At 36.1% G+C, this 24,492-nt stretch overlaps 2 protein-coding genes and 1 pseudogene across 2 annotated transcripts; 1 reads left to right on the top strand and 2 right to left on the bottom strand.

Moving 5' to 3' along the window:
* Window positions 1-2,295: 2,295 nt before the first annotated feature.
* Window positions 2,296-3,231, top strand: LOC116106256 (annotated as a pseudogene).
* Window positions 3,232-3,850: 619 nt separating this feature from the next.
* LOC116106270 (MLO-like protein 12) lies at window positions 3,851-8,154 on the bottom strand. The gene is made up of 14 exons (XM_031392613.1): window positions 7,919-8,154; window positions 7,760-7,817; window positions 7,509-7,666; window positions 6,915-7,031; window positions 6,551-6,611; window positions 5,703-5,791; window positions 5,531-5,605; window positions 5,349-5,434; window positions 5,217-5,266; window positions 5,069-5,109; window positions 4,807-4,980; window positions 4,675-4,710; window positions 4,465-4,593; window positions 3,851-4,363 (listed from the first exon to the last, which is right to left on the bottom strand). The coding sequence occupies exons 1-14, from the start codon at window positions 8,036-8,038 to the stop codon at window positions 4,022-4,024; spliced, it is 1,536 nt and encodes a 511-aa protein (XP_031248473.1). The 5' UTR covers window positions 8,039-8,154; the 3' UTR covers window positions 3,851-4,021.
* A 3,285-nt stretch (window positions 8,155-11,439) lies between these two features.
* Window positions 11,440-17,369, bottom strand: LOC116106265 (auxin response factor 3-like). Its single transcript, XM_031392609.1, is given in 12 exon segments — window positions 11,440-11,790; window positions 12,401-13,338; window positions 13,436-13,595; window positions 14,813-14,888; window positions 14,965-15,084; window positions 15,763-15,927; window positions 15,997-16,087; window positions 16,197-16,281; window positions 16,413-16,592; window positions 16,870-16,926; window positions 17,141-17,190; window positions 17,193-17,369. Coding segments are annotated over 12 exon segments (1,995 nt in total). The 5' UTR covers window positions 17,227-17,369; the 3' UTR covers window positions 11,440-11,751.
* Between the last annotated feature and the right edge of the window lie 7,123 nt (window positions 17,370-24,492).

Raw genomic sequence — 24,492 nt, 5'->3', positions numbered from 1 at the left:
TATTTCGATGGATTTTATTATAGGTCTCCCTAGAGTGCAGAAAGGGTTTAATGCTATATGGGTGATAATAGACAGATTGACCAAGTTAGCCCATTTTCTTCTAGTCAAGGAGAGCACTACTTTGGATCAGTTGGCCCAGATTTACATTAAAGAGATAGTGAGACTACATGGAGTACCCAAGACAATAGTATCAGATAGAGATTCCAGATTTGTCTCAGCTTTCTGGACTAGTTTACAGAGGAACTTGGGTACCAGATTGGCTTTTAGTACTGCCTATCATCCTTAAATATATGGCCAAACAGAGAGAACGAATCAGATACTTGAGGATATGTTAAGGACTTGTTGCATGGATTACAGAATGTCCTGGCATGAGATGTTACCCTTGGTGGAGTTTGCTTATAATAATAGCTATCAGTCTACAATTAAGATGGCTTCTTATGAGGCTTTGTATGGTAGACGTTGTAGATCTCCACTACATTGGGATGAGATAGGCGAGAAAGATGAGTTGAATACCACTCTTGGGCTAAAACTAACTCAGAAAATGATAGAAGATGTCAAGTTAATCAGAAGTAGAATGAAACAAGCCCAAGACAGGCAGAAAAGTTATGCAGACTTGAAGAGGAAAGATGTTGAATTCGAAGTGGGTGATAAAGTGTTTCTAAGAGTTGCCCCCTACAAACGGGTGATGCGTTCGATAGCAAGGGAAAGGTAGCACCGAGATACATTGGTCCATTTGAAGTATTACAGCGAGTGAGAAAGATAGCCTATAGGTTGGCTCTACCACCCAACATGGACAAAGTACACAATGTATTTCATATCTCGATGCTTCGGAAATATGTAAGTGATCCTTCCCATATATTAAGTGTAGTGTTAGAATAGATGCCCTAGAGCTAATCAATTATTGTGGAATTGACTCTTTGTAATAATGTTCATTAATCAATAATCAAGGCATTTTATACTATATCGCGTAAATCATTATTATTGCAATATGTATTGATATATGTCCTTAGAATGGTAGAACCGTGACGAGGGTATCAAGTGTTTCAAATCTTGATAGTGAGAACCCTATGAACACATATGGTGGCCATTTTAGAAACGTCCATAGCCNTAACCTACTCTCTTCTAATGCCTGATCAAGACCTTGTTGTACCAAAAGGTCTTGTATCATACTTTGCCATAACATAAAATTAATTTTGCCATCAAATAAAGGAACCTCAAACTTAGACATACCTCCAGAAAACTAAGATGTCTGACAATCACCGATTACTCTTAAATCCAGTCTCCTCTAGAGCTTGCCTTCTCCCAAATCACAAACAGTGGGCTCTGATACCCCTTGTTGAAAAAAGATTTCCACAACTCAAACGAAAATTGAAGCAAACAACTAAAAATAAAGAAAACCAAAATGCAATAATTTTAACGTAGTTCGGTCCAATCAATTTAGCCTATGTCTACTATCCACTCAAACAATCCACTAAGCAAAAGCTTACAATTATGCAATTTTTAGAAGAGAAATTGCAAACTCCTTACACTATCCCAAAAGCCCAATTACACCTTTAATAATAGGCCACAATGACTATTCTTTTGGTATCTATCTTACACTTTTTAAGATATTTTAATAGCCTAATTTATTAGTCTATTTAAAAGTGATAGTCCCCTTGCAACTCCATTTCCCAAGCAATATGGGATTCAAGGCACTATCCTAACATACAGCGCCTTGTTTGATTTTGATTGCATTATCTCATGCAACTAAAACGTATGTTAAGATGATTGACATCTGTTTTAAATCCATTCTCTGGAGTTGAGATTCTCCTTTCACGTGCTTACAATGCATATCATAAGTTGGTATATATTCTCAGCAGGGCATCCTCGTAAGAGGACCTGTACTTATTTGTTATTAAGTTGGTTACCTGCTGCACTGGCCTTACGGAATTCAGGAGCTAAAGATTGTCGTATATGTAAAATAGAGGAAGAAAGTGATCTCTTTGTTGATGCAATCTCCTTCAATGATTCTTTCTACTTTTTAACCAAGAGCTATAACATTTGAGTAATGATGATAGATGTGTTTACTCAATATTCAAGAAAGGTGTTTCCTCAATAGTCAAGAATAGGAGATGTCCAACTCTTAAAATAAAAACTCAATTGATCAAAACTCAAATGAGCTTTCGATCATCTTTAGGGTTTAAAGTATTTGATTGAGTTATCTGGTGAGATTTTACTTGTCTATCGATTTTTGAGGGATTGGGGTCATGCCACTGTAAATTTCAAGGTATTTGAGTTAGATATTGAGCAAGGGGCATGGGCATTTTTAGGCTGGATAAAGATGGACAAGGAGGAGGACATTTTTTAATCAATGTAAAAAAAAAAAAAAAAAAAANGCGTTTTGGTCAAGCAATGGCCAGTGATTCTCAAATGGCAAACTTGGCTATTAAAGATTGTAAGCCAATTTTCGAAGGGTTGGATTCATTAGTTGATGTAGGGGGTGGAACCGGATCATTTTCCAGGATCGTATCTGAGGTATTCCCCAACATAAAATGCACGGTACTTGACCTCCCACACGTTGTTGCTAACTTGCCTGAGACTAGGAACTTAAAGTTTGTAGGAGGAGATATGTTTCAATCAATCCCTCCAGTGGACGCCTTCTTATTTAAGGTACGTTTTCTCCTTGCTCTAACAATGAAAATTTTTAATCCTGAAATTGGGATAGTTTCTTTGTCCAATTCTACCTCTCATATCAGGTTTAAAAGTAAGCTGAATCTGTTTGCATCTTTTATTTACCAATTCAAATCGTAGGCAAGTGATGAAGCAAACTGTTCAATGAAGCTCTATAACATGGCCACGATAGAACATTAACATCTAAATCATGTATATGTAAACAATGAATAGTGTTTTAGTTTTCTAATGAGTTGTTCTTCAGTGGATGTTTCATGCCTTCGGTGATGAGGATTGCGTGAAGGTACTGAAGAAATGCAGAGAAGCGATGGCAACCAAAGAAGGGAAGGTTATAATCATAGATATGGTGATAGATGAAAAGAAAGATGCACTGAAATAACAGAAGCAAAGCTCTTATTTGACATGTTGATGATGGTTTTTGTCACTGGAAGGGAGAGAAATGAGAAAGAATGGGAAAGGCTATTCTTAGAGGCTGGTTTTAGTCACTACAAGATAACACCTATGTTTGGTTTGAGATCCCTTATTGAAGTCTATCCATAGAATGAACAACTCAATGTTGCAAGCTCCATCAATAAATCACTTAATCTTTGAAGCTGAATTGCTATCATTCCTCTTGAATCATTTATAATGAAGGATTTGTACTCTGGGATTTTGTTGTTATTTGTAGAATATGCCTGTGGCCTTGTTTCTGTTTGATGGGTTAAGATAAGCTATTAAGATTGGGATACAAAACTTGGAAGTTTAAGCCTTGAGCTACCTTTATTCCATTTTGATTTCTCTTATTAGTTCTGCCAATGTCAAGCTTGTTAATTATTCTGGAAAAATACTTGCTAATAGCTAAGTGATTGATGAGTCAATAACAGTAAGGTAATCTACATACTAATACAGAAAAAATCAAGAGTAAATCACATTCTAACAAAGACAAAATTGCATGCTAAACCTCAACTAATCTAATCCCAAGGGGTTGGCTGACGATAAAGAGGTTTGCTCATTTCTTTAAGTTTTTTGGTTCAAACCTTAAGGCCACCTACCATAATAATATTGTGGTTTACCTGGTTCTTTGAGTTTGTAGGGTATTTAATAGACTTTGAAAATTAGTTGAAGTTCATGCAAACTGGCCTGGACACCCTGGTTACCAAAAAAAAAATAAAAATAAAAAATTGCATGCTTAAACCCAATAATCAAATGCTTCCTAAGCTCTTCTTTGAATAATGTCAAACCAAAAAGAATAAAGGAAATTACAACCTGTACAATCTCTATATATTTTTGCCCATAGCAGCAAAATCATCATAAATATAACATTAATTCACCAATGTGGGCATACCAAATAAACTACCCTCCAGATATAGGCCTATTTTTTCTCTTCAAACTTTGGCGTTACATTGGCCAAAGCAAAACCATCAAATGAATTCATCTTCTGATGTTCATCTGGTTTTTTGCTAACTTTTTCTTCATCAATTTCAACTGCAACATATTCAGTGTCATCAAATTGAAGATCGCAGTCAACGGAATATGAAGTATCAAGGGTGAAAGAAGGTGAAGTGTCAAGGGAAAGTGAAGTGTCAAGTGAAGCATCAACTGAAAGTCCTGAAGAGTGACTAGATTTCAACTTTTTTCTAGCTCTGCGTCGCCAGTTTTTAAGACCTTGAACCACATTTTCTGTGAAAACAGCTTTCTTCATTGATGATCCCATCTGGTTCATATTGCATCAAAAAATATCATAATGAAGAATGTGATGATCATTAAGTTAATAAAATCAAAAGCATAAAAAACTAATGACACGATTCTGTATACCTGTGTGACCAAAGCATAAAGAGGCAACGTCACATAGCCGCAAAGGACGTGAGCTAACACTCCTAACACTAACTTTATGATAATATCTTCGTTTTCTCGATGGAAGCAAGATCTTAATCCAAACTTGTACTGTAATTTGAACCAAAGTTAATCAGTAATGAACCTCAGTTTGTTCAATTTATGACATAAAGAACCTCAAACAATGCTTACCCAAGTCCATGTGAAGAATGCCAACTGAAATGAATTCTGCAGAGCCCAAAATATAGATAAGTTAGTTCAAAACTGATCCAAACACACTAAGAAAAAATATGGACTGATTCTAAATTTAATATATTAAGTTACCTGAACCAGTATGAAGTGTATGATGTGTAGAATCAATTTGGGCCTATTAAACCAGAAGTACCGGTCACTAGGCCGAACAAGCAAAGTCCCTATAACAACGTGAGATTTGTTATGGCTATCTAAGCACATCTGAGTTATTATGGCTTGCAGCTTTGTTCCCACCAGTAATAGCATCTGCAAACATAGAAAATTATTTTTACTGTAACTCTGTGTTCTTGAATTAGCACACCTATGCTAATATAATGTTTTACTTTTTTCTTACCACTAGTGGAATAAAGGGAAGCCACAAATAACTGTGGAATTCTGCAGAGTTTCAATATACAAATGGAGTTAGAATAACCAGAGCTAGCTTAATAAATAAAATGAGGTTCATTTTACAAATATAATTTAAGTGGGGGTTTCAATCTTACTATATGCGTTGAAGAAGATGAAAAGAACGGAGAATATCCAAATCCAGAAGCTGCCAAAATGATTGCAATGAAGAATTATTTTCTACTCATATTTCCATGTAATATATGGATCAAGCAGTACTAAATGTATACCTCATTCCAACGACCACTCCAAAGTCCTTTTCTAAAGCTCTTTTTATGTATTTTTGGAAGTCAAAGTTATTTCCTGCAAAATGAGCCTACAGAACAAGAGAAAACCATGAAGATTAGTTTAAATCAATAATTAATCCTTAAAAATTGCAGGGTATACTTCATCAGTAAAGAGTGAGTAATACCATAATAAATCCATGTCTGAGGGTTAAATAATCTGTTCTGGAGACAGGTTCATAAAATTGTCTCAGAAAATATGCCTGAAAAAAAGAAATGAAACGGACAAAATTATTAATAGCTAGATAAGTTATACGGTTTCAGATGGTGAAGCCAGTTTTTCAATATTAATGCACTAACCGGCCAACGAAGTAATCTGTTCTCACTCCAAAATTTAAGGTGTCGCTTCCCAAATGATGTTTGATGAAACAGCCGGAACCTTCTTGGATCTTCATACAGATACAGTAAGGTCAGTGGGAGAACAAAGTCTTCAGATTAAAGAAACTCGATTTTTTTTATAATCCAACAAGCTAGAGATTGAGAATGTAAAATATGTTCTTATATGTGAAGAGGATAAGTAGAATCTTGATTCTGTTTTTTTCTTCTATACACAAGTTAGAAGGTAAACAGATCATGATTTGTTATATAAAAATGGGGCACAGAGTTTTTCACTTTTTAGATGAGTTAACGACTTTTTCCCATCCAAATAATGATTTAAACGATATTTTCTTACCCATAAACTTTTAAAATATCATTTTATTAACTAAATTTATATTTCAACAACGAATAGAGAGCAAACCCGGTCCAGGTTATTAAGGCTTCTAAAGAGAGGAGGCCAATGAGTCTTTTGATAGTTAGGATTGATCAAAATTTGATTTGAGAGGAATAGTTGTAAAAACCCTAATCGCTTGATTTCCAACGATTGCAAGGTCAACGAGAGTAGGGTTTGATGAGTTTTGGTAAGTGATAATCAAATAAGAGAATGGTGATGGTTTAAGGTAGTAACAATATTAGAATTGAAAACGAAATATAAATTTAAGTAATAATATTTTAAAAGTACGTGGCTGTAAAGTGTAAACTAAACACACCATTATTTGGGTGGGAGAAAGTCGTTTTACTCCTTTTTAGATTAATAAAATATTAGAGGGTCCATAAACAATTGAATCAGAAATGAAATGAAATTAATAGCGTAAAATATATTAACTTACCATTTGTAAATTGATATTCTATTGTCCTTGTTTCAGCCTCCCAAGATTCCCAACTCCTCATCTGGGAAGGTTCACAACAAAAAATTGTCAAACTTCAAGTCAAACTTTCCCACTAACATGTACTGGAATCCCTATAAAAAATCTGGTACCGACTATATAATAGAGCCTTTTCAGACTTGGTTAATTTGTCCATATTATTGTTAGTCAAAAGCTTGAAGTAAATCAGTCCCTAATCAAAATCCCAAGAAGCAAAATATGGAAAGTTCAAATATTGAGATTGTGGAATATTCATTAAACTGTCGACCAAGAAAAAGAGAGAAGAAATTAAGGATGAATATTTATTGCCTTATTGGAATAGGAATACCTTGGCCATGCCAAGACCGAATGTGAGGACACAAGATGAAGAATGGAAAAAGGCCAGAACAAATATCAAATACTGAAGTTGCCTTACAGCTTCCCTTGAAAGCAAAGACACCTTTCCCTGTTTAAGAATCGCACCCACACCAAAACCAACATTAGAGTTCATTAAAGTTAAAACTTGAAGCTTTTCAATACATAAACACATTACATAAATATTTAACCTCACCCTTGCAACATTACTCTAAGAACTTAACAAAATTTGAAGCTTTAAAATCTATGAGAATGTTCTCAATTGTCACCATTTTAAACGAGTTTCCTGCTGTCCAAACTAGCCCATATATCAAAAGGCTCCTTTACTCTCTAATAATGAAGCTAAAGTATCATTTTGACCGAACCACATATATAGTTTCGTTTGTTTGCTGTGATGTCTCGTTCTAAGATTTCTCGACTGTAATTCTTGGCTAATGATTTTATTTTCAGGACATCTTATACTTGTTCAAGGATCATTTCATACATTATGTTAAATATCAAGGAAAATCCATTGTTCATGAATCGTATATATGGGATTTCTTTCTAATTTTCTGAAATATGGGATTACCTGTTCCTGACATTTGAGTTCTTCTTCACTAAAGTAATCTGAATCGGTTCTTCCGCAAGGCAGAAAAGTTTCAGCTACGCTGGTTGGGATACAAATATTTGCAATAAGCTTTTCACTCACAGTCAGCAGCAATGACATGAAACCCAAGAGCATCAAGTCTGCAAACATAAACTCTTATATATATAGTTCACACTTATACATGAAAAAAAACCATCAAGTAAAAAAGCATCATTTCTTGATTACTTTCTCACCTGATTTGATCTTCTCAAGAGCTTGAATAAGGGACTTCTTCTTCCTCTTATTAAAATACTAAAAACAAAACCATAAAACTTCAGCGTTACCGTTACATGATGTTTATTAATTTTTCGTTGCATGCAACGGCCTATATGGTAAAGTAATAGTGTCGTTACCTGAGCTAAAAGATGAAGTAAATGGTCGATAAGAATGGAAAGTGTTATCAAGACGAAACAAACAGTAGCCACAGCCCATGTTGGTGTTCTTTGAAGTGAAGTTGTTGTCTCTTCAGCCATTTCTCTCTGACTCTCTCTCGCTTTTCCTCGTCTGCGTGTAAGCTATGTATAGCTGTTGATGCCAATCTAAACAATGCAGTTGAAGAAGAAAGGAGATCAGTTGAAGGAAATTTCAAAATATTAGAATTTTTTGATAGAAAGTGATGTACGGCTAAATTAACATAACTAAATTCCATTATAATACTAATATATTTATGTGTTGAATTCTTTAAGTTTCTGATATATTGGTTGGTCTGACCCCACAGAGTTCTCATACGATATCAGTGACGGGGGCAAGAAAAATGACAAAAGAAAGTGGAGGGCCTGGAGGCTGTGTTTGGTAAAATCAATTCAACCACCAATAAAATCATCATCTGTTACATTTCTGTTAGATTTCCCATAGAAGAAAGAAACAGACGGCGGGGAGAGGAATTTGGGTGGGTAAAATGTTTCCATATGGCTTAATTTACATATATTTGAAGATTTCATTAGATTTGTCTTTGAATTGAAGTTCAAGTTATTGTCTGAATCAAATTCTATGGCCTCAGAAAAACTTTACCAGGCTGATGAAATCAATTGTGTGAACTGATCTTTGTTTACATGGGACTTTGAATTATTGAGATTCAAGAACTTAGGCTGTGACCATGAAATTTAACGTGAGGCCCCGCCCTCAAGATGAGCAAATTGAAGATTAACTGGTTGAAATTTATTAGAATGGCTTCCGTGGGAAAGAGACAATTTGTTAAAGCGTAGCCAATGAAGCAACTAGTATATTGGCGTTTTAATACTAAACACGTTTTTCGTCCATTGATATATTTATTTGATCTCGTTTTGACTATAGCCAATACACTCTTCCTCATTGACCACCTTATGCGTTTGTGTATATTAACATACAATACCTGGTTAGTGGTTTCTCCTACGGCTTCAACTTCTCTTATATAACAACCTAAAAGTAGTAAGGGTGTTTTTTTTCAGATTTTTAAAATTACAGGGGTGGTTTAATGTTACCTCAAACATAGAGGGGTTTCACATGAGCTTAATAAATTGATAGGGGTTGAAACAACCGCCACCGCCCACTGCAACGGATGAAAAGATTTGAGCATTATATGCAGCCAAATACTGGAATAGTTAAATGGTTAGGAACATTAAATTGACTTTAATGTTTATTTGATAATTGAAAAGAAAATTACTTTTCAAACATGTCACCACTCATTTTATCTTACAAAAAGTAGATACTCTTACGTATAATTTCAAGAATATATCCTAATTAAACCCATAACAAAAAAAAACCTTCCGGAAATTTCATGTTTAAGTTTAACAATTTACACACAAAGAATCCTGAAATCCTCCACCAACATAATTTGTATTTGAAAGAAATATTGTCCAAATCAAATAAACATGACCAAAATTGAGTACACTCTCTCTCTCTCTCTCTCTCTATATATATATATATATGACCAACCAAGGGTGTCCAAGCTAGCTTGCGTGTATTTCAACTAATCTTTCGGGACGTTAAACTATCGACTAAGTAAGAGCTTCAGTGACCACCCCTATTAGCAAGCGTAGAGACTCAAACTCAAAAGATATCATATTAGATCCTCCTCTTACTCTTTTATCATCAAGGAGACTTGAACATGGGAAACCATGTTAGATCTTCTCTTACTCTTTTACTATCAGGCCACCAGTGGTGGTTGAGTACTATATTTTTGTGCGAAATTGTTCTCCCTATTACTTGTATTAAAACAACTAGACTATATAGAGTGGAGCATTATCTCATTGAATTTCTATTTGTTCATATATTTTGATGTTAAAAGATGAAAATTTGTCTTTGGCAGTCGAACTACTTGAATATTCCATGCATAAATTAAGTCTTTATAATCCCATATAACTAAGACGCGTTTACATGTTGACAATTCAAGATTAAATTAAGTCTTCATAATCCCATATATCAGGATCTGGTGGATAACATTTTTGGCTTCAAACCAAGTATATATTTGGAATTGAATTTTGTACTTTGATTCTCCTGAGAAGCAGTCAACATGGAGATGTAAATGTAATGGGGGGCGACGTTAAGTGAATTTTGTCGTTGAAAATATGAAGCAGAGTGATGTATCGAGGCAAGCAACAAGACTGGGCCTTGTGGACCTCACCCTATTCTAAGAGGAGGACCATTTTACAAATTTTGAAAACATATAATACGTTCATAACCATATGCCATTCATTTCTTCTTAAAAGTTAAAAACACCACAACACGGCATCCTTTACATCAATCAATGCTCTCCCTGTTCATACCTAAATATTACGATTCATAAAGCCGTGCTGGAGTTGTCTACCACTTCAACAATAAGGGATCATGCGAACACATTCGGGGGTGAGGTGAGACAATATTTTAATATATTGACTGTGCTGAACATAACTTGTTAATTGGGTGAACCAGAGTAAATAACATGTCTTTCTCTTTCTCTTTACTAGTTTGATATTTGTGTGTGTTTACTTATTTGATTTCATAATTGTTTTAAAATCTGGCCCACTGTGAGACCCAACAAAGTGACCGAGTCACGGGTCGACTGGTCCAACCAATTGGACCGGTCGGTTTTAATTAGAATCCGAAATTTTAATTTATTTTGAAAATTGCCAAATAAATTACAAATGAGTCTCTAAATTTATGAAATATTTTGAAGACACCCCTAGAAAATTACCAATTAACCCCTATAAATGTGAAATATAGCAAACCCCCCCTAAAACCATTGTTTTAAAAACCGGACAGGAGGGCAACCCGCTCTGATGGCCGGGTCACGGTTCAACCGGTCCAACCAGTTGGACCGTCGGTTGAACCAATGGTTTGACAGGTTTAAAATCTAACAAAAACACCCTTGATAAATACCATAAGACCCTATAGGTTTGAAATCTAGCAAACACAACCCTGGCCAAATGCAAATCGACGATCGATTGGGACAGCAGCAGTGACACACTAGGGAGGGTAGATTGGATGATGGGGAGGGCGAATCAGTAGCTAGCAACCAGTTGGACCGGTCGGTCCGGTCTGGTTTTTAAAACAGAGCCTAAAACCTGAATCGGACCAAAAAGGCTGCCAAGTCTCGGTCTAACTGGCCAATCCAGGTCTTAAAACAAATGTAAAATATTTCAAAAACACCCTTGAAAAATTGCCAATGAATCCCTGCAAATGTAAAATATAGCCCCCCCTAAAACCTAAACCGGACCGAAAAGGCTGCTGGGTCCCGATCCGACCGACTGGTCTGGGTTTTAAAACAAAGTTTTGTATTACTCTAGACTGTTTCCAGCCGGGCTTCATAATCCAGAGGCACATTTATTTCGCCATTCATTAGCTCGACTTTTCAATCGTTAAAAGGGATCGTTGTTTGATAGTGTTTGTATTCTGAATATAACTTAGAATTTAAGAAGAATAAAACAAACAATACCTTCGGAATTTCATAAAGGGTATCACAAAAGCATCTATGCAATACCCTTTTAAGTTTGATTACAGTACTGGTATTCAAATCCGGGAATCACTAGGAACTTTTACAAGGTTAATACAAATTGTTATACCCAAAGAAGTTAAGCATCAACAAGTTACTTCAGAAGAATAATTACAATTTTTTTTTTTTTTTTTTTCTCTCAAGCTAAATTGTATCAGTTACAGCACACGTATAATTAGAGCAACTTGAGGCACATTTTTCTTCTGCAAACTCAGGTGCTTACTACTGGCATCTTCATTAGTATATATCATAATTTCCAACACACTGGATGATTCCCTGAAAAAGAAATTAACAACTTCAATGAGATTACAACTACAAGGAATTCAATCTCAGGTACAGTAAACCCATTTTCAAGAAGACCATGAGGCTAAAAGTATTTATTCTACCAAAAATTTTGACAATACAGAATCATCCCATCATAATTAGTGAATCAATGAACACTCTAATCCTAAATTAGACCATGAAAACCAGAAGTAAATGAGATGGTATTTGCCAAACCCCTCCAAACTCGTGGCACTAACTAGCTTTAAGTCAGCTTACGGGTTAGCAGGTCTTGCAACAAATAAATTCAGAAACAGAAGCATTCCTAATCAAAATGCTGTTTAGCTCTGACTGCAACCAATCATCTCCAACAAGCTATATTCTATCATCACCATCCTCGCAAATGACTTCCATCATTTATTTTCTCCACATCTAGAAAAGCCCTTTTGTATTGCGCACAAGCATTAACGACCCATCACACCACTATGCACATCAAGCATGCAGAAATTAAGAGTCATTGTCCACAACACTCCCCTTTTTGTGAACCTGCAGTTTCTATCCTACAACTGAAGTACATTACGCAATATCAAAAAGCGGATCTCGTACAAGCATAGAGGTTGCTTACATTGGTACAGTTGTTTCCAACTGCCTTGGTCATCATTGGAGGCTTTGGATGGAAATGCTCTCCAACATGAGGAAGAAGTGAAGCTCTGGGATTCAACTGAGATGTAGCTGGAGCTGTGTTGTCCTCAACAGTAGCAACATGTCTTTCCTCGGTCAGACAAAAGCCAAAGAGTCTGCAGCTACTTTTACATGAGGAAACTATATCTTGACCTCCCCTACATGCTGTTTGAGGGGCAAGAGGACGTGACATCCCAAGTTGAATATGCTCATTTGACTGGCCTAAAGAATTCAAGCCTCCTGGATCATCCCCCCTGAAACTATGCTCATAAGGTGAAGATGATGTTTGCTTTTGCCCATATGTTTCAGAACTATGAAAAACACTGTGATTGCCAATTCGTGGCCCCTTCTGATCATTCAAGCTATGAAGAGGAGGATTATAGTTTGGAACCGGATTATTTACCAGCTGGAACATCAACACTGAAGATGGTGATGAGACTTGTACAGAAGGTGCAGGGGGGCTCATATGAGTACTATAACCCTGAATTGCAGAAGACCATCCATTTCTTGAACCTAGCATCTGACCACCATTCCTGATTCCAACACAGCCATTACCATGAGCCTCATTAACAGTAGGTGCTCTTCCATATGGAGACTGGGGAATAATTTCTTGACCTTGCAAGACCTTACGGAATCCAAAAGATTCACCAAAGCCCAAGCCTTTGTAGGAAATATCAGAATTTACATGAAGGTTGCTGATACCATCTCCTGTAGCAGCAATCCCAGGTCCATTTGAACCAGGACGGCACCTCCTGATTTCAGATGGCTGCAGATTCTGAATATCAACACCATCATAAAGACCATTAAAACCAAAAATTTCTTGACCTTGCAAGACCTTCTGGAACCTCAAAGATTCCCCAAAGTCTGGTACTCCAATTCCATCTGTTAGAATAATGCAATAATTAGTCAAACAATGTTGCAGGGGCAGGAGAAGTGCAACTGGTTGGAGTGAAATATTTTTTGTCAACAAAGGACCTACCAGGAACTGGAAAATCTGGTTTCCCTGAAGGCAATCCCATCCTGGTTCTCTTCAAACCAGGTGTGATCAAGCTATTGGAATTAGCAGCAGAACCAGATTGCTCAATTTCCCAAGGAGAAACCCTTGTGTGCCCGTTAGCCTCACTATCATCCCACCTAACCTGCAAAATAAAACAGACACAGTGAACATTACAAAACCTAGTAGTATTTGAATAATCATATATTAAAAGTCAGAATCCACAAGATGCTGAAAGCAGAGAAAGCAAGGCAAAGAGAAACCAAAGGTATGCAAAACAAACATGAAGAACCCACCAGTAAGACAAAGTCAAATTTTAGACAAACATCCATCAATCAATCCAAACACATAATCAAGGCCATAAGTGATCATAGAAATGAAGTGTGATTGACAATGACTCTGGACAGGATGCCTAGCTAAATGTTAAACATGACATCTGTGACTATTGAAGTAATTATCAATTGGTTATTCAAGAATGCAATAGATGTCCTGTTGAGTGATACAGAAAATAATCATGACTGCAAAGCATACCATTCAATCATCCTTTTAAGACTTTGCAACTTGATCTTTCCACTAGAAAAGATAGACCCAAGGTTTTTGTAATATACCAAATAACATCTTGCATGGCATACATAATAAGTGAGAAGAAGGAAACTACCTCTACATGACCTACATGAAATAAATTAGATATAGCTAAAGAAAAGATAAGCAAGATGTGGCACACCATATCCACAAATTACCAGCCACAAGACTCACCAAAATCAACACCACCTCACTTTTTACACACGTGACACTTCCAAACTGTAGGATCAATGCTCTTTTGACAACTGAGATTACATATTAATGCTATGTAATTTCAGCGATTTATCGTGCATTGAACCAACACTGCACAAATTACGTCATATACATCAGGGCTAAAACAATTGCACTTTCAATGTTTACTTCGTAATTGGAAGTACATTGGGTTCTGAACATTTAAAAGATAAGAACATGAAAATTTGAAAAAGAAAAAAAGAAGTAAATTATACAAAAGTAACAAAACATAAAACCAAACTAATCAGTTGCCAATTTCATAAGTGTCTTTTCGTAGAAACCCAATTTTTCATTGAAGCACAAAGTGTGATTATTGCATAGACCCCTATTGGGTAACAAAGATACACTACAATAGTCAACATCAGAAGAGAACATGAAAACCTAACCTTAGAAAATTAGCAGGGCAACATGAGCAGGATGGTAAACTAAAACAAATGAATAAGACATATCACACCCATGTCTATCAAGCAGAACACAAAAACTAATATAGGGCATTTTTTAACCCAAAACTTGTACGCACATGTACTTGAAATATCAACAAAGTCTTACCAATAGGCATCTCCATTTTGAACCAGGCCATCTAAGAGGATCTACATCACTGATTCCAGTAATTAGTCCAGTGCATCTGCCATAAAGACTTCACATAAGAATTTAATATTGCCAAGTTAATTGAACTCCTTGCAAGCCAAAACATGCCAAACCTTCGCTCTGCAGAATCTTCCGTTTCAAAACGCATTTTGAATCTCATTCCAACAGAAAAATGATGATCAAGGCTCTTCAAGAATTTATGGACAGGGATTATGAACTCTGATGCACTACCCCTACAACATGCATCAGGATAGGATGATTCATTAAGATATCAATAGGAAAGAATCAACAAAATTAATCTCTATGAATTATAAAAAATAAATTTACTAACTAATAACTATAGGAAGAAAAATGTTGGTCATACAATAGTCATTTGATGATGGTGGTACAAGATGAGAATGATAATTGATAAAAGAAAAATGGTAACAAAGGGTACAACAAAATCAGACCTTTATTTCCTTAGGCATTAAGAGAATACATTTGACAATGCTGGTTATATGGGACTCATGACACAAGTAAGGGCATAGTATTATAAAGGTACAATATATTGTTTGCACATACATAATACGATTTTTCTTAATTACTAACTTTGGTAGATTGTGTAGATAGTTTGAATGTGTCAGATTACTGTTTTCTCCAAGATTTAGCTTTTTTAGAATGTCTTAAATTTTATTATAAAAAAAAATTATAATCTTTCTAGAGTTCAGTGATGTACACTTGATGCAAGAAAATATAAGAAAGCAAAACCGATCCAAAAAGCTTTATAATTTATGTAAACAATAGTTTTACAGCATTCCAAAAGGGGCAGCTTAGTGTAGGTATGCACATATAAGCCCAATAAATGGATTCACATATTAACATACTCTCAGATTGTTTCATAAAAGTACTAGACAAGGGAAGCAGCAAAATACCTTGGATTGTAGTAAACGCTGAAAGAACGTCTCATTGATATAGCACTAACCACATCCGTGATAGTGCTGTGACTCAACTGCTGGCTGCACGAAGATGGAAAAGCAGCACCACTTTTTACTTGAGATGCCCTTCGTATTCCCAACCTCAATTCACCATCTTCACCTCTGCGAAAGTTAAAATATAAGAATACAGAATCAAAAAGCTAGTATTTCAATGGTGTAAGTTCTTCATACCTCAGGAAAAGCACCGCATCTCCAGAGACAAGCTTCTTCTTATTAACAAATGCACTCCATCCAGTAGTCAGCAAGTGCCTCCGCGGTTGTCCTGCTCGATCCACAGAAAATTTGAACCCGTAATATCAATAGTTTTTATGATGTAATAAAGGCATTGAACATAACTGTTACAAAAAATCAATCTAACCCTTTCAGCATACCCCTGTAAATGTGTCGAAATCTCCATTCCAGGCCATGAAGATCCTTCGCTACAAGCTCTTGTGAAGGCCTCTGTTGACTATAATCCTATAGTAACAAACTACTTTATCAAGACATAATTTTCAAAGCAGTATCTGATGTAGGCATTAAACACATGATTCATTTTTAACTGTTTTAAGGCCAAAGAGCATTTGGGGAGGAAAATGCACTACAATTACCAGGGGAGGGAAGCAGTCCTCTGCAGCCCGACGAGGTACAGAAAAGCCTCCATGAGTGCTAGTATCAGAAGCAGTAAGGGTCTTGCAAAACATGTGGGGTGTCGAAGACTTCGCAGCCACCTCAACATCCTCCTCCCCATGCCCCTCAATTTTCCCTTCTAGCAACTTCTTCTCAGTTTGCTACACAAAATACAAAAATTCAGGCACAATCAACTCATCTTAAGAACTTAAAGCCAAACCACCACCAAAAATCATAACACCGTGGCATATCAAATTCCACAAAAAAAAAAAAACACACACACACTCACAAATTTCCAATCAATAACTACCCATTTCGTTTCTGAAAACTAAACCAACTTAGCCAGTCAATTTTACAAGATAAATGATGAAGCTCTAGCCTCTGTGACCAAAGAAAAAAATTTGTAGATTTAAAATCTAAAATCAGAACAGAACTCACCTCGGTTTCAGGAACCAGAGAGACCTGCGCGTAAACCTCATCACTTGCAGCCTCCGCCTGCCACAAAGAACACAAATTTAAGAGAAAAACCATAACTTCCACCTAAAACAGATAAAAATATCGAACCTTTATACTACTAACCAACACTTAATTAGTAACAACACACAACAACTCCAGCATATTTTCTTTCCACACTTAGCTTCAATTATCCACAAATATGTGACAAAGAAAAAAGAAAACAAAATTTTGGCGTGTTTAATTGTAAGCTTACATGGAGTTTGACATCAGCAACGCGACAAAACACGTGAGGAGGAAGATCAAAAGGAGCGGAAGATGCGGCGGAATAATCTGAGACATGTTCAAAGTGACCCTGAGGAAAGTACACCACCACACTCCCTCTCTTCGGGAGAGATATGAGGGGGCCAGCACAGGCGTGCCACAGCTCCAACGACACTCCAGAAGCGCTTAAAGTAGAAGCACTTAAAGCGGAAGCAGATGAAGAAGAGGGAGACGGAGACAAAGACGCAGAGGAAGGAGTGTCTTCGTCCTCCGTAGTATTGAGATCGATTAAACCCACCATTTTAAGAAGCAACCAGAGCTGTTCAGAAGAAAAAGAAGAAGAAGAAGAAAAGGAAGAGTTTCATGGGTGCATTTTTTAGAGGCCAGTTTAGAGTGGTAAATGTAGTTGAGATGGGAGGATATCAAATCAAGCTTTTAATTAAAATGAGGTTCATTTACAAATAAAATTTAAGTGGGGGTTTCAGTCTTACTATATGCGTTGAAGAAGATGAAAAGAACGGAGAATATCCAATCCAGGAGCTGCCAAATGATTGCAATGAAGAATTATTTTCTACTCATATTTCCATGTAATATATGGATAAGCAGTACTAAATGTATACCTCATTCCACGACCACTCCAAAGTCCTTTTCTAAAGCTCTTTTTATGTATTTTTGGAAGTCAAAGTTATTTCCTGCAAAATGAGCCTACAGAACAAGAGAAAACCATGAAGATTAGTTTAAATCAATAATTAATCCTTAAAATTGCAGGGTATACTTCATCAGTAAAGAGTGAGTAATACCATAATAAATCCATGTCTGGGGTTAAATAATCTGTTCTGGATACAGGTTCATAAAATTGTCTCAGAAAATATGCCTGAAAAAAGAAATGAAACGGACAAAATTATTAATAGCTAGATAAGTTATACGGTTTCAGATGGTGAAGCCAGTTTTCAATATTAATGCACTAACCGGCCAACGAAGTAATCTGTTTTCACTCCAAAATTTAAGGTGTCGCTTCCCAATGATGTTTGATGAAACAGCCGGAACCTTCTTGGATCTTCATACATATACAGTTAGGTCAGTGGGAGAACAAAGTCTTCAGATTAAAGAAACTCGATTTTTTTTAATCAACAAGCTAGAGATTGAGAATGTAAAATATGTTCTTATACGTGAAGAGGATAAGTAGAATCATGATTCTGTTTTTTATTCTATACACAAGTTAGACGGTAACAGATCATGAGTTGTTATATAAAAAGGGGCACAGAGTTTTTTACGTTTTTTAGATGAGTTAACGATTTTTTCCCATCTAAATAATATTTAATGATATTTTCTACCTATAAACTTTTAAAATATTATTTTATTCTCAATTTTATTATAACAATAAATAGAGAACGAACTCGTCTAGGTTGTTAAGGCTTCTGAAGAGGAGAGACGATGAGTCTTTTGTGGTTAGGATTGATCAGAATTTGATTTGAAAAGACAGTTATACAACCCTCATCACTCGATTTCTAACGATTACAGGATGGCGAAAGTAGGGTTTGATGAGTTTTGATAAGTGATGATCAAAGAACAGAATGATGGTGGTTGAGGTTGCAACGACACTAGAATTGAAAACGAATATAATTTAAGTAAAAATTGTTTTTAAAATATGTAGGCGTAGAAGTGTAAACTAAACACACCATTATTGGGTGGGAGAAAGTCGTTTTACTCTTTTTAGATTAATAAAATTAGAGGGTCCATAAACAATCGAATCAGAAATGAAATGAAATTAATAGCGTAAAATATATTAACTTACCATTTGTAAATTGTATTCTATTGTCCTTGTTTCAGACTCCCAAGATCCCAACTCCTCATCTGGGAAGGTTCACAACAAAAATTGTCAAACTTCAAGTCAAACTTTCCCACTAACATGTACTGGAATCCCTATAAAAAATCTGGTACCGACTATAAAAGAGCCTTTTCAGACTTGGTTAATTTTTCCATATTATTGTTAGTCAAAAGCTTGAAGTAAATCAGTCCCTAATCAAAATCCCAAGAAGCAAATATGGAAAGTTCAAATATTGAGATTGTGGAATATTCATTAAACTGTCGACCAAGAAAAGAGAGAAGAAATTAAGGATGAATATTTATTGCCTTATTGGAATAGGAATACCTTGGCCATGCCAAGACCGAATGTGAGGACACAAGATGAAGAATGGAAAAGGCCAGAACAAATATCAAATACTGAAGTTGCCTTACAGCTTCCCTTAAAGCAAAGACACCTTTCCCTGTTTAAGAATCGCATCGACACCAAAACCAACATTAGAGTTCATTAAAGTAAAACTTGAAGCTTTTCATACATAAATATTTAACCTCACCCTGCAAATTACTCTAAGAACTTAACAAAATTTGAAGCTTTAAAATCATGAGAATGTTCTCAATTGTCACCATTTTAAACGAGTTTCCTGCTGCCAAACTAGCCCATATATCAAAAGGTCCTTTACTCTCTAATAATGAAGCTAAAGTATCATTTTGATCGAACCACATATATAGTTTCGTTTGTTTGCCGTGAGTCTCGTTCTAAGATTTCTCGACTGTAATTCTTGGCTAATGATTTTATTTTCAGGACATCTTATACTTGTTTGAAGGATCATTTCATACATTATGTTAAATATCAAGGAAAATCCATTGTTCATGAATCGATTATATGGGATTTCTTTCTAATTTTCTGAATATGGGATTACCTGTTCCTGACATTGTGTTCTTCTTCACAAAGTAATCTGAATCGGTTCTTCCGCAAGGCAGAAAAGTTTCAGCTACGCTGGTTGGGATACAATATTTGCAATAAGCTTTTCACTCACAGTCAGCAGCAATGACATGAAACCCAAGAGCATCAAATGCAAACATAAAGTCTTATTATATAGTTCACACTTGTACATGAAAAAAACCATTAAGTAAAAAGCATCATTTCTTGATTATTTCTCACCTGATTTGATCTTCTCAAGAGCTGAATAAGGGACTTCTTCTTCCTCTTAAAATACTAAAAACAAAACCATAAACTTCAGCGTTACATTAATGATGTTTATAATTTTCGTTGCATGCAACGGCCTATATGTAAGTAATAGTGTCGTTACCTGAGCTAAAAGATGAAGTAATGGTCGATAAGAAGGAAAGTGTTATCAAGACGAAACAAACAGTAGCCACAGCCCATGTTGGTGTTCTTTGAAGTGAAGTTGTTGTCTCTTCAGCCATTTCTCTCTGACTCTCTCTCGCTTTTCCTCGTGCGTGTAAGCTATGTATAGCTGTTGATGCCAATCAAACAATGCAGTTGAAGAAGAAAGGAGATCAGTTGAAGGAAATTTCAAAATATTAGAATTTTTTGATAGAAAGTGATGTACGGCTAAATTAACATAACTAAATTCCATTATAATACTATATATTATATGTGTTGAATTCTTTAAGTTTCTGATATATTGGTTGGTCTGACCCCACAGAGTTCTCATACGATATCAGTGACGGGGGCAAGAAAATGACAAAAGAAAGTGGAGGGCCTGGAGGCTGTGTTTGGTAAAATCAATTCAACCACCAATAAATCATCATTACATTTCTGTTAGATTTCCCATAGAAGAAAGAAACAGACGGCGGGGAGAGGAATTGGGTGGGTAAAATGTTTCCATATGGCTTAATTTACAATAGTTTGATATATTTGAAGATTTCATTAGATTTGTCTTTGAATTGAAGTTCAAGTTATTGTCTGAATCAATTCTATGGCCTCAGAAAAACTTTACCAGGCTGATGAAATCAATTGTGTGAACTGATCTTTGTTTACATGGGACTTTGAATATTAGAGATTCAAGAACTTAGGCTGTGACCATGAAATTTAACGTGAGGCCCCGCCCTCAAGATGAGCAAATTGAAGATTAACTGGTTGAAATTTATTAGAATGGCTTCCGTGGAAAGAGACAATTTGTTAAAGCGTAGCCAATGAAGCAACTAGTATATTGGCGTTTTAATACTAAACACGTTTTTCGTCCATTGATATATTTATTTGATCTCGTTTTGACTATAGCCAATACACTCTTCCTCATTGACCACCTTATGCGTTTGTGTATATTAACATACAATACCTGGTTAGTGGTTTCTCCTACGGCTTCAACTTCTCTTATAAACAACCTAAAAGTAGTAAGGGGTTTTTTTTCTTCAGATTTTTAAATTACAGGGGTGGTTTATGTTACCTCAAACATAGAGGGGTTTCACATGAGTATAAATGATAGGGGTTGAACAACCGCCACCGCCCACTGCAACGGATGAAAAGATTTGAGCATTATATGCAGCCAATACTGGAATAGTTAAATGGTTAGGAACATTAAATTGACTTTAATGCTTATTTGATAATTGAAAAGAAAATTACTTTTCAAACATGTCACCACTCATTTTATCTTACAAAAAGTAGATACTCTTACGTATAATTTCAAGAATATCCTAATTAAACCCATAACAAAAAAAACCTTCCGGAAATTCATGTTTAAGTTTAACAATTTACACACAAAGAATCCTGAAATCCTCCACCAACATAATTTGTATTTGAAAGAAATATTGTCCAAATCAAATAAACATGACCAAAATTGAGTCACTCTCTTTCTCTCTCTCTCTATATATATATATATATGACCAACCAAGGGTGTCCAAGCTAGTTTGTGTGCATTTCAACTAATCTTCGGACGTAACTATCGCTAAGTAAGAGCTCCAATGACCACTCCTATTAGCAAGCGTGAGACTCAAACTCAGAAGAGATCATATAGATCTCCTCTTACTTTTTATCATAAGGAGACTCGAACATGGGAAACCATGTTAGATTCTCTTACTCTTTTGCATCAGGCCACCAGTGGTGGTTGAGTACTATCTTTTTGTGGAAATTGTCTCCCTATTACTTGTATAAAACAACTAGACTATATAGAGTGAGCATTATCTCATTGAATTTCTATTTGTCTATATTTTGATGTTAAAAGATGAAAATTTTCTTTGGCAGTCGAACTACTTGAATATTCCATGCATAAATTAAGTCTTTATAATCCCATATAACTAAGACGCGTTTACATGTTGACAATTCAAGATTAAATTAAGCTCATAATCCCATATATCAGGATCTGGTGGATAACATTTTTGGCTTCAAACCAAGTATATATTCGAATTGAATTTTGTACTTTGATTCTCCTGAGAAGCAGAACATGGAGATGTAAATGTAATGGGGGGCGACGTTAAGTGAATTTTGTCGTTGAAAATATGAAGCAGAGTGATGTATCGAGGCAAGCAACAAGACTGGGCCTTGTGGACCTCACCCTATTCTAAGAGGAGGACCATTTTACAAATTTTGAAAACATATAATCACTGTTTTAAAAACCGGACCAGACCGGTCAGTCCAACCGGTTGGACAGGGACCCGGGGCCTTCTCCGAGTCAGGTCACTCTTTTTAACTATTTGAAGTTTAAAATATACACACACACCCCTATTATTCCATCAGTCCCTGAAGGTTTCAAATCTAATAAACACACCCTCTAGCCAAATGCAAATCGGTAATGACCTCCCCTTTTCCGGCGACCTTCACCTTCCCTTACTGCGGAAACCACCTTCTGAGTTCTGACTTTCTCCGGCGCTGTCAGCTTCATCTCCAACCGCCGTGTGACATTTCGTCGTCCACCTTCGCCGCGAGATTTTTCTTCCATTTTCCGGCGTCGATCGGCTTCTCCGACATCGACAAGCTTCCTAGCCACCGATCTACCTTCTCCCAAGCTCCCTTGCCGTCGTTCACGAAGATCCAGTCATCTCACCAAAAAAGCAACCGCGACCAGTGACTTCCACCACCGATCTGCATTTTCCAGCGATGCCTCTACTTGTAGCTGTCGTTCACCCTCCCCATCATCCGATCTACCCTCCCGTGTGTGTCGCCGCTGCTCTCCCAATCGATCGCTGATTTGCATTTAGCCAAGGTTGTGTTGCTAGATTTCAAACCTATAGGGTCTAATGGTAATTATTATGGGTGTTTTTGTTAGATTTTAAACCTGTCAAACCATCGGTTCAACCAAAGTCCAACCGATTGGATCGGTTGAACCGTGACCCGGCCACAAGGGTTTGCCCTCCGGTTCTGGTTTTTAAAACAATGCATATAATACGCTCATAACCATATGCCATTCATTTCTTCTTAAAAGTTAAAAACACCACAACACGGCATCCTTCACATCAATCAATGCTCTCCCATTCATAACTAATATTACGGTTCATAAAGTCGTGCTAGAGTTGTCTACCACTTCAACATAAGGGATCATGCGGACACATTCGGGGTGAGGTGAGACAGTATTTCAATATATTGACTGTGTTGAACTAATTGTTAATTGGGTGAACCAAAGTAAATAACATGTATTTGTCTTTCTCTTTACTAGTTTGATTTGTGTGTGTTTACTTGTTTGATTTCATAATTGTTTTAAAATCGGCCCATTGTGAGACCCAACAAAGTGACCGAGTCAGGGTCGACTGGTCAAACCGATTGGACCGGTCAGTTTTAATTAGAATCTGAAATTTTAATTTATTTTGAAAATTGCCAAATAAATTCAATTAGTCTCTAAATTTATGAAATATTTCGAAAACATCCCTAGAATATTACCAATTAACCCTATAAATGTGAAATATAGCAAACCCCCCCTAAAACCTGAATCGGACCGAAAAGGCTACCAGGTCTCGTCTGACTGGCCGTCCAGGCTTTAAAACAGATGTGAAATATTTAAAAAACCACTGAAAAATTGCAATGAATCCCTACAAATGTGAAAGCCCCCCCTAACGACTTGAACCGGACCGGAAAGCTGCTAGGTCCCGATCCGACGGCTGGTCCGGGTTTTAAAACAAAGTTTTGTATTACTCTAGACTGTTTCAAGCCGGGCTTCATAATCAGAGGCACATTATTTCGCCATTCATTAGCTCGACTTTTCAATCGTTAAAAGGGATCGTTGTTTGATAGTGTTTGTATTCTGAATATAACTTAGAATTTAAGAAGAATAAAACAAACAACCTTCGGAATCATAAGGGTATCACAAAAGCATCTATGCAATACCCTTTTAAGTTTGTTACAGTACTGGTTCAAATCCGGGAATCACTAGGAACTTTTACAAGGTTATACAAATTGTTATACCAAAGAAGTTAAGCATCAACAAGTTTTCAGAAGAATAATTACACCATTTTTTTTTTTTTTTTTTTTTTTTTTTTTCTCAAGCTAAATGTATCAGTTACAGCACACGTTAATTAGGCAACTGAGGCACATTTTTCTTCTGCAAACTCAGGTGCTTACTACTGGCATCTTCATTGTATAATCATAAT

Source organism: Pistacia vera, unplaced genomic scaffold (genome assembly GCF_008641045.1).
Source record: "Pistacia vera cultivar Batoury unplaced genomic scaffold, PisVer_v2 Contig510, whole genome shotgun sequence".
Classification (NCBI taxonomy): Eukaryota; Viridiplantae; Streptophyta; class Magnoliopsida; order Sapindales; family Anacardiaceae; genus Pistacia; species Pistacia vera.
Note: the sequence above shows the minus strand (reverse complement) of the source record. Positions and strands in the feature narration are given on the sequence as shown.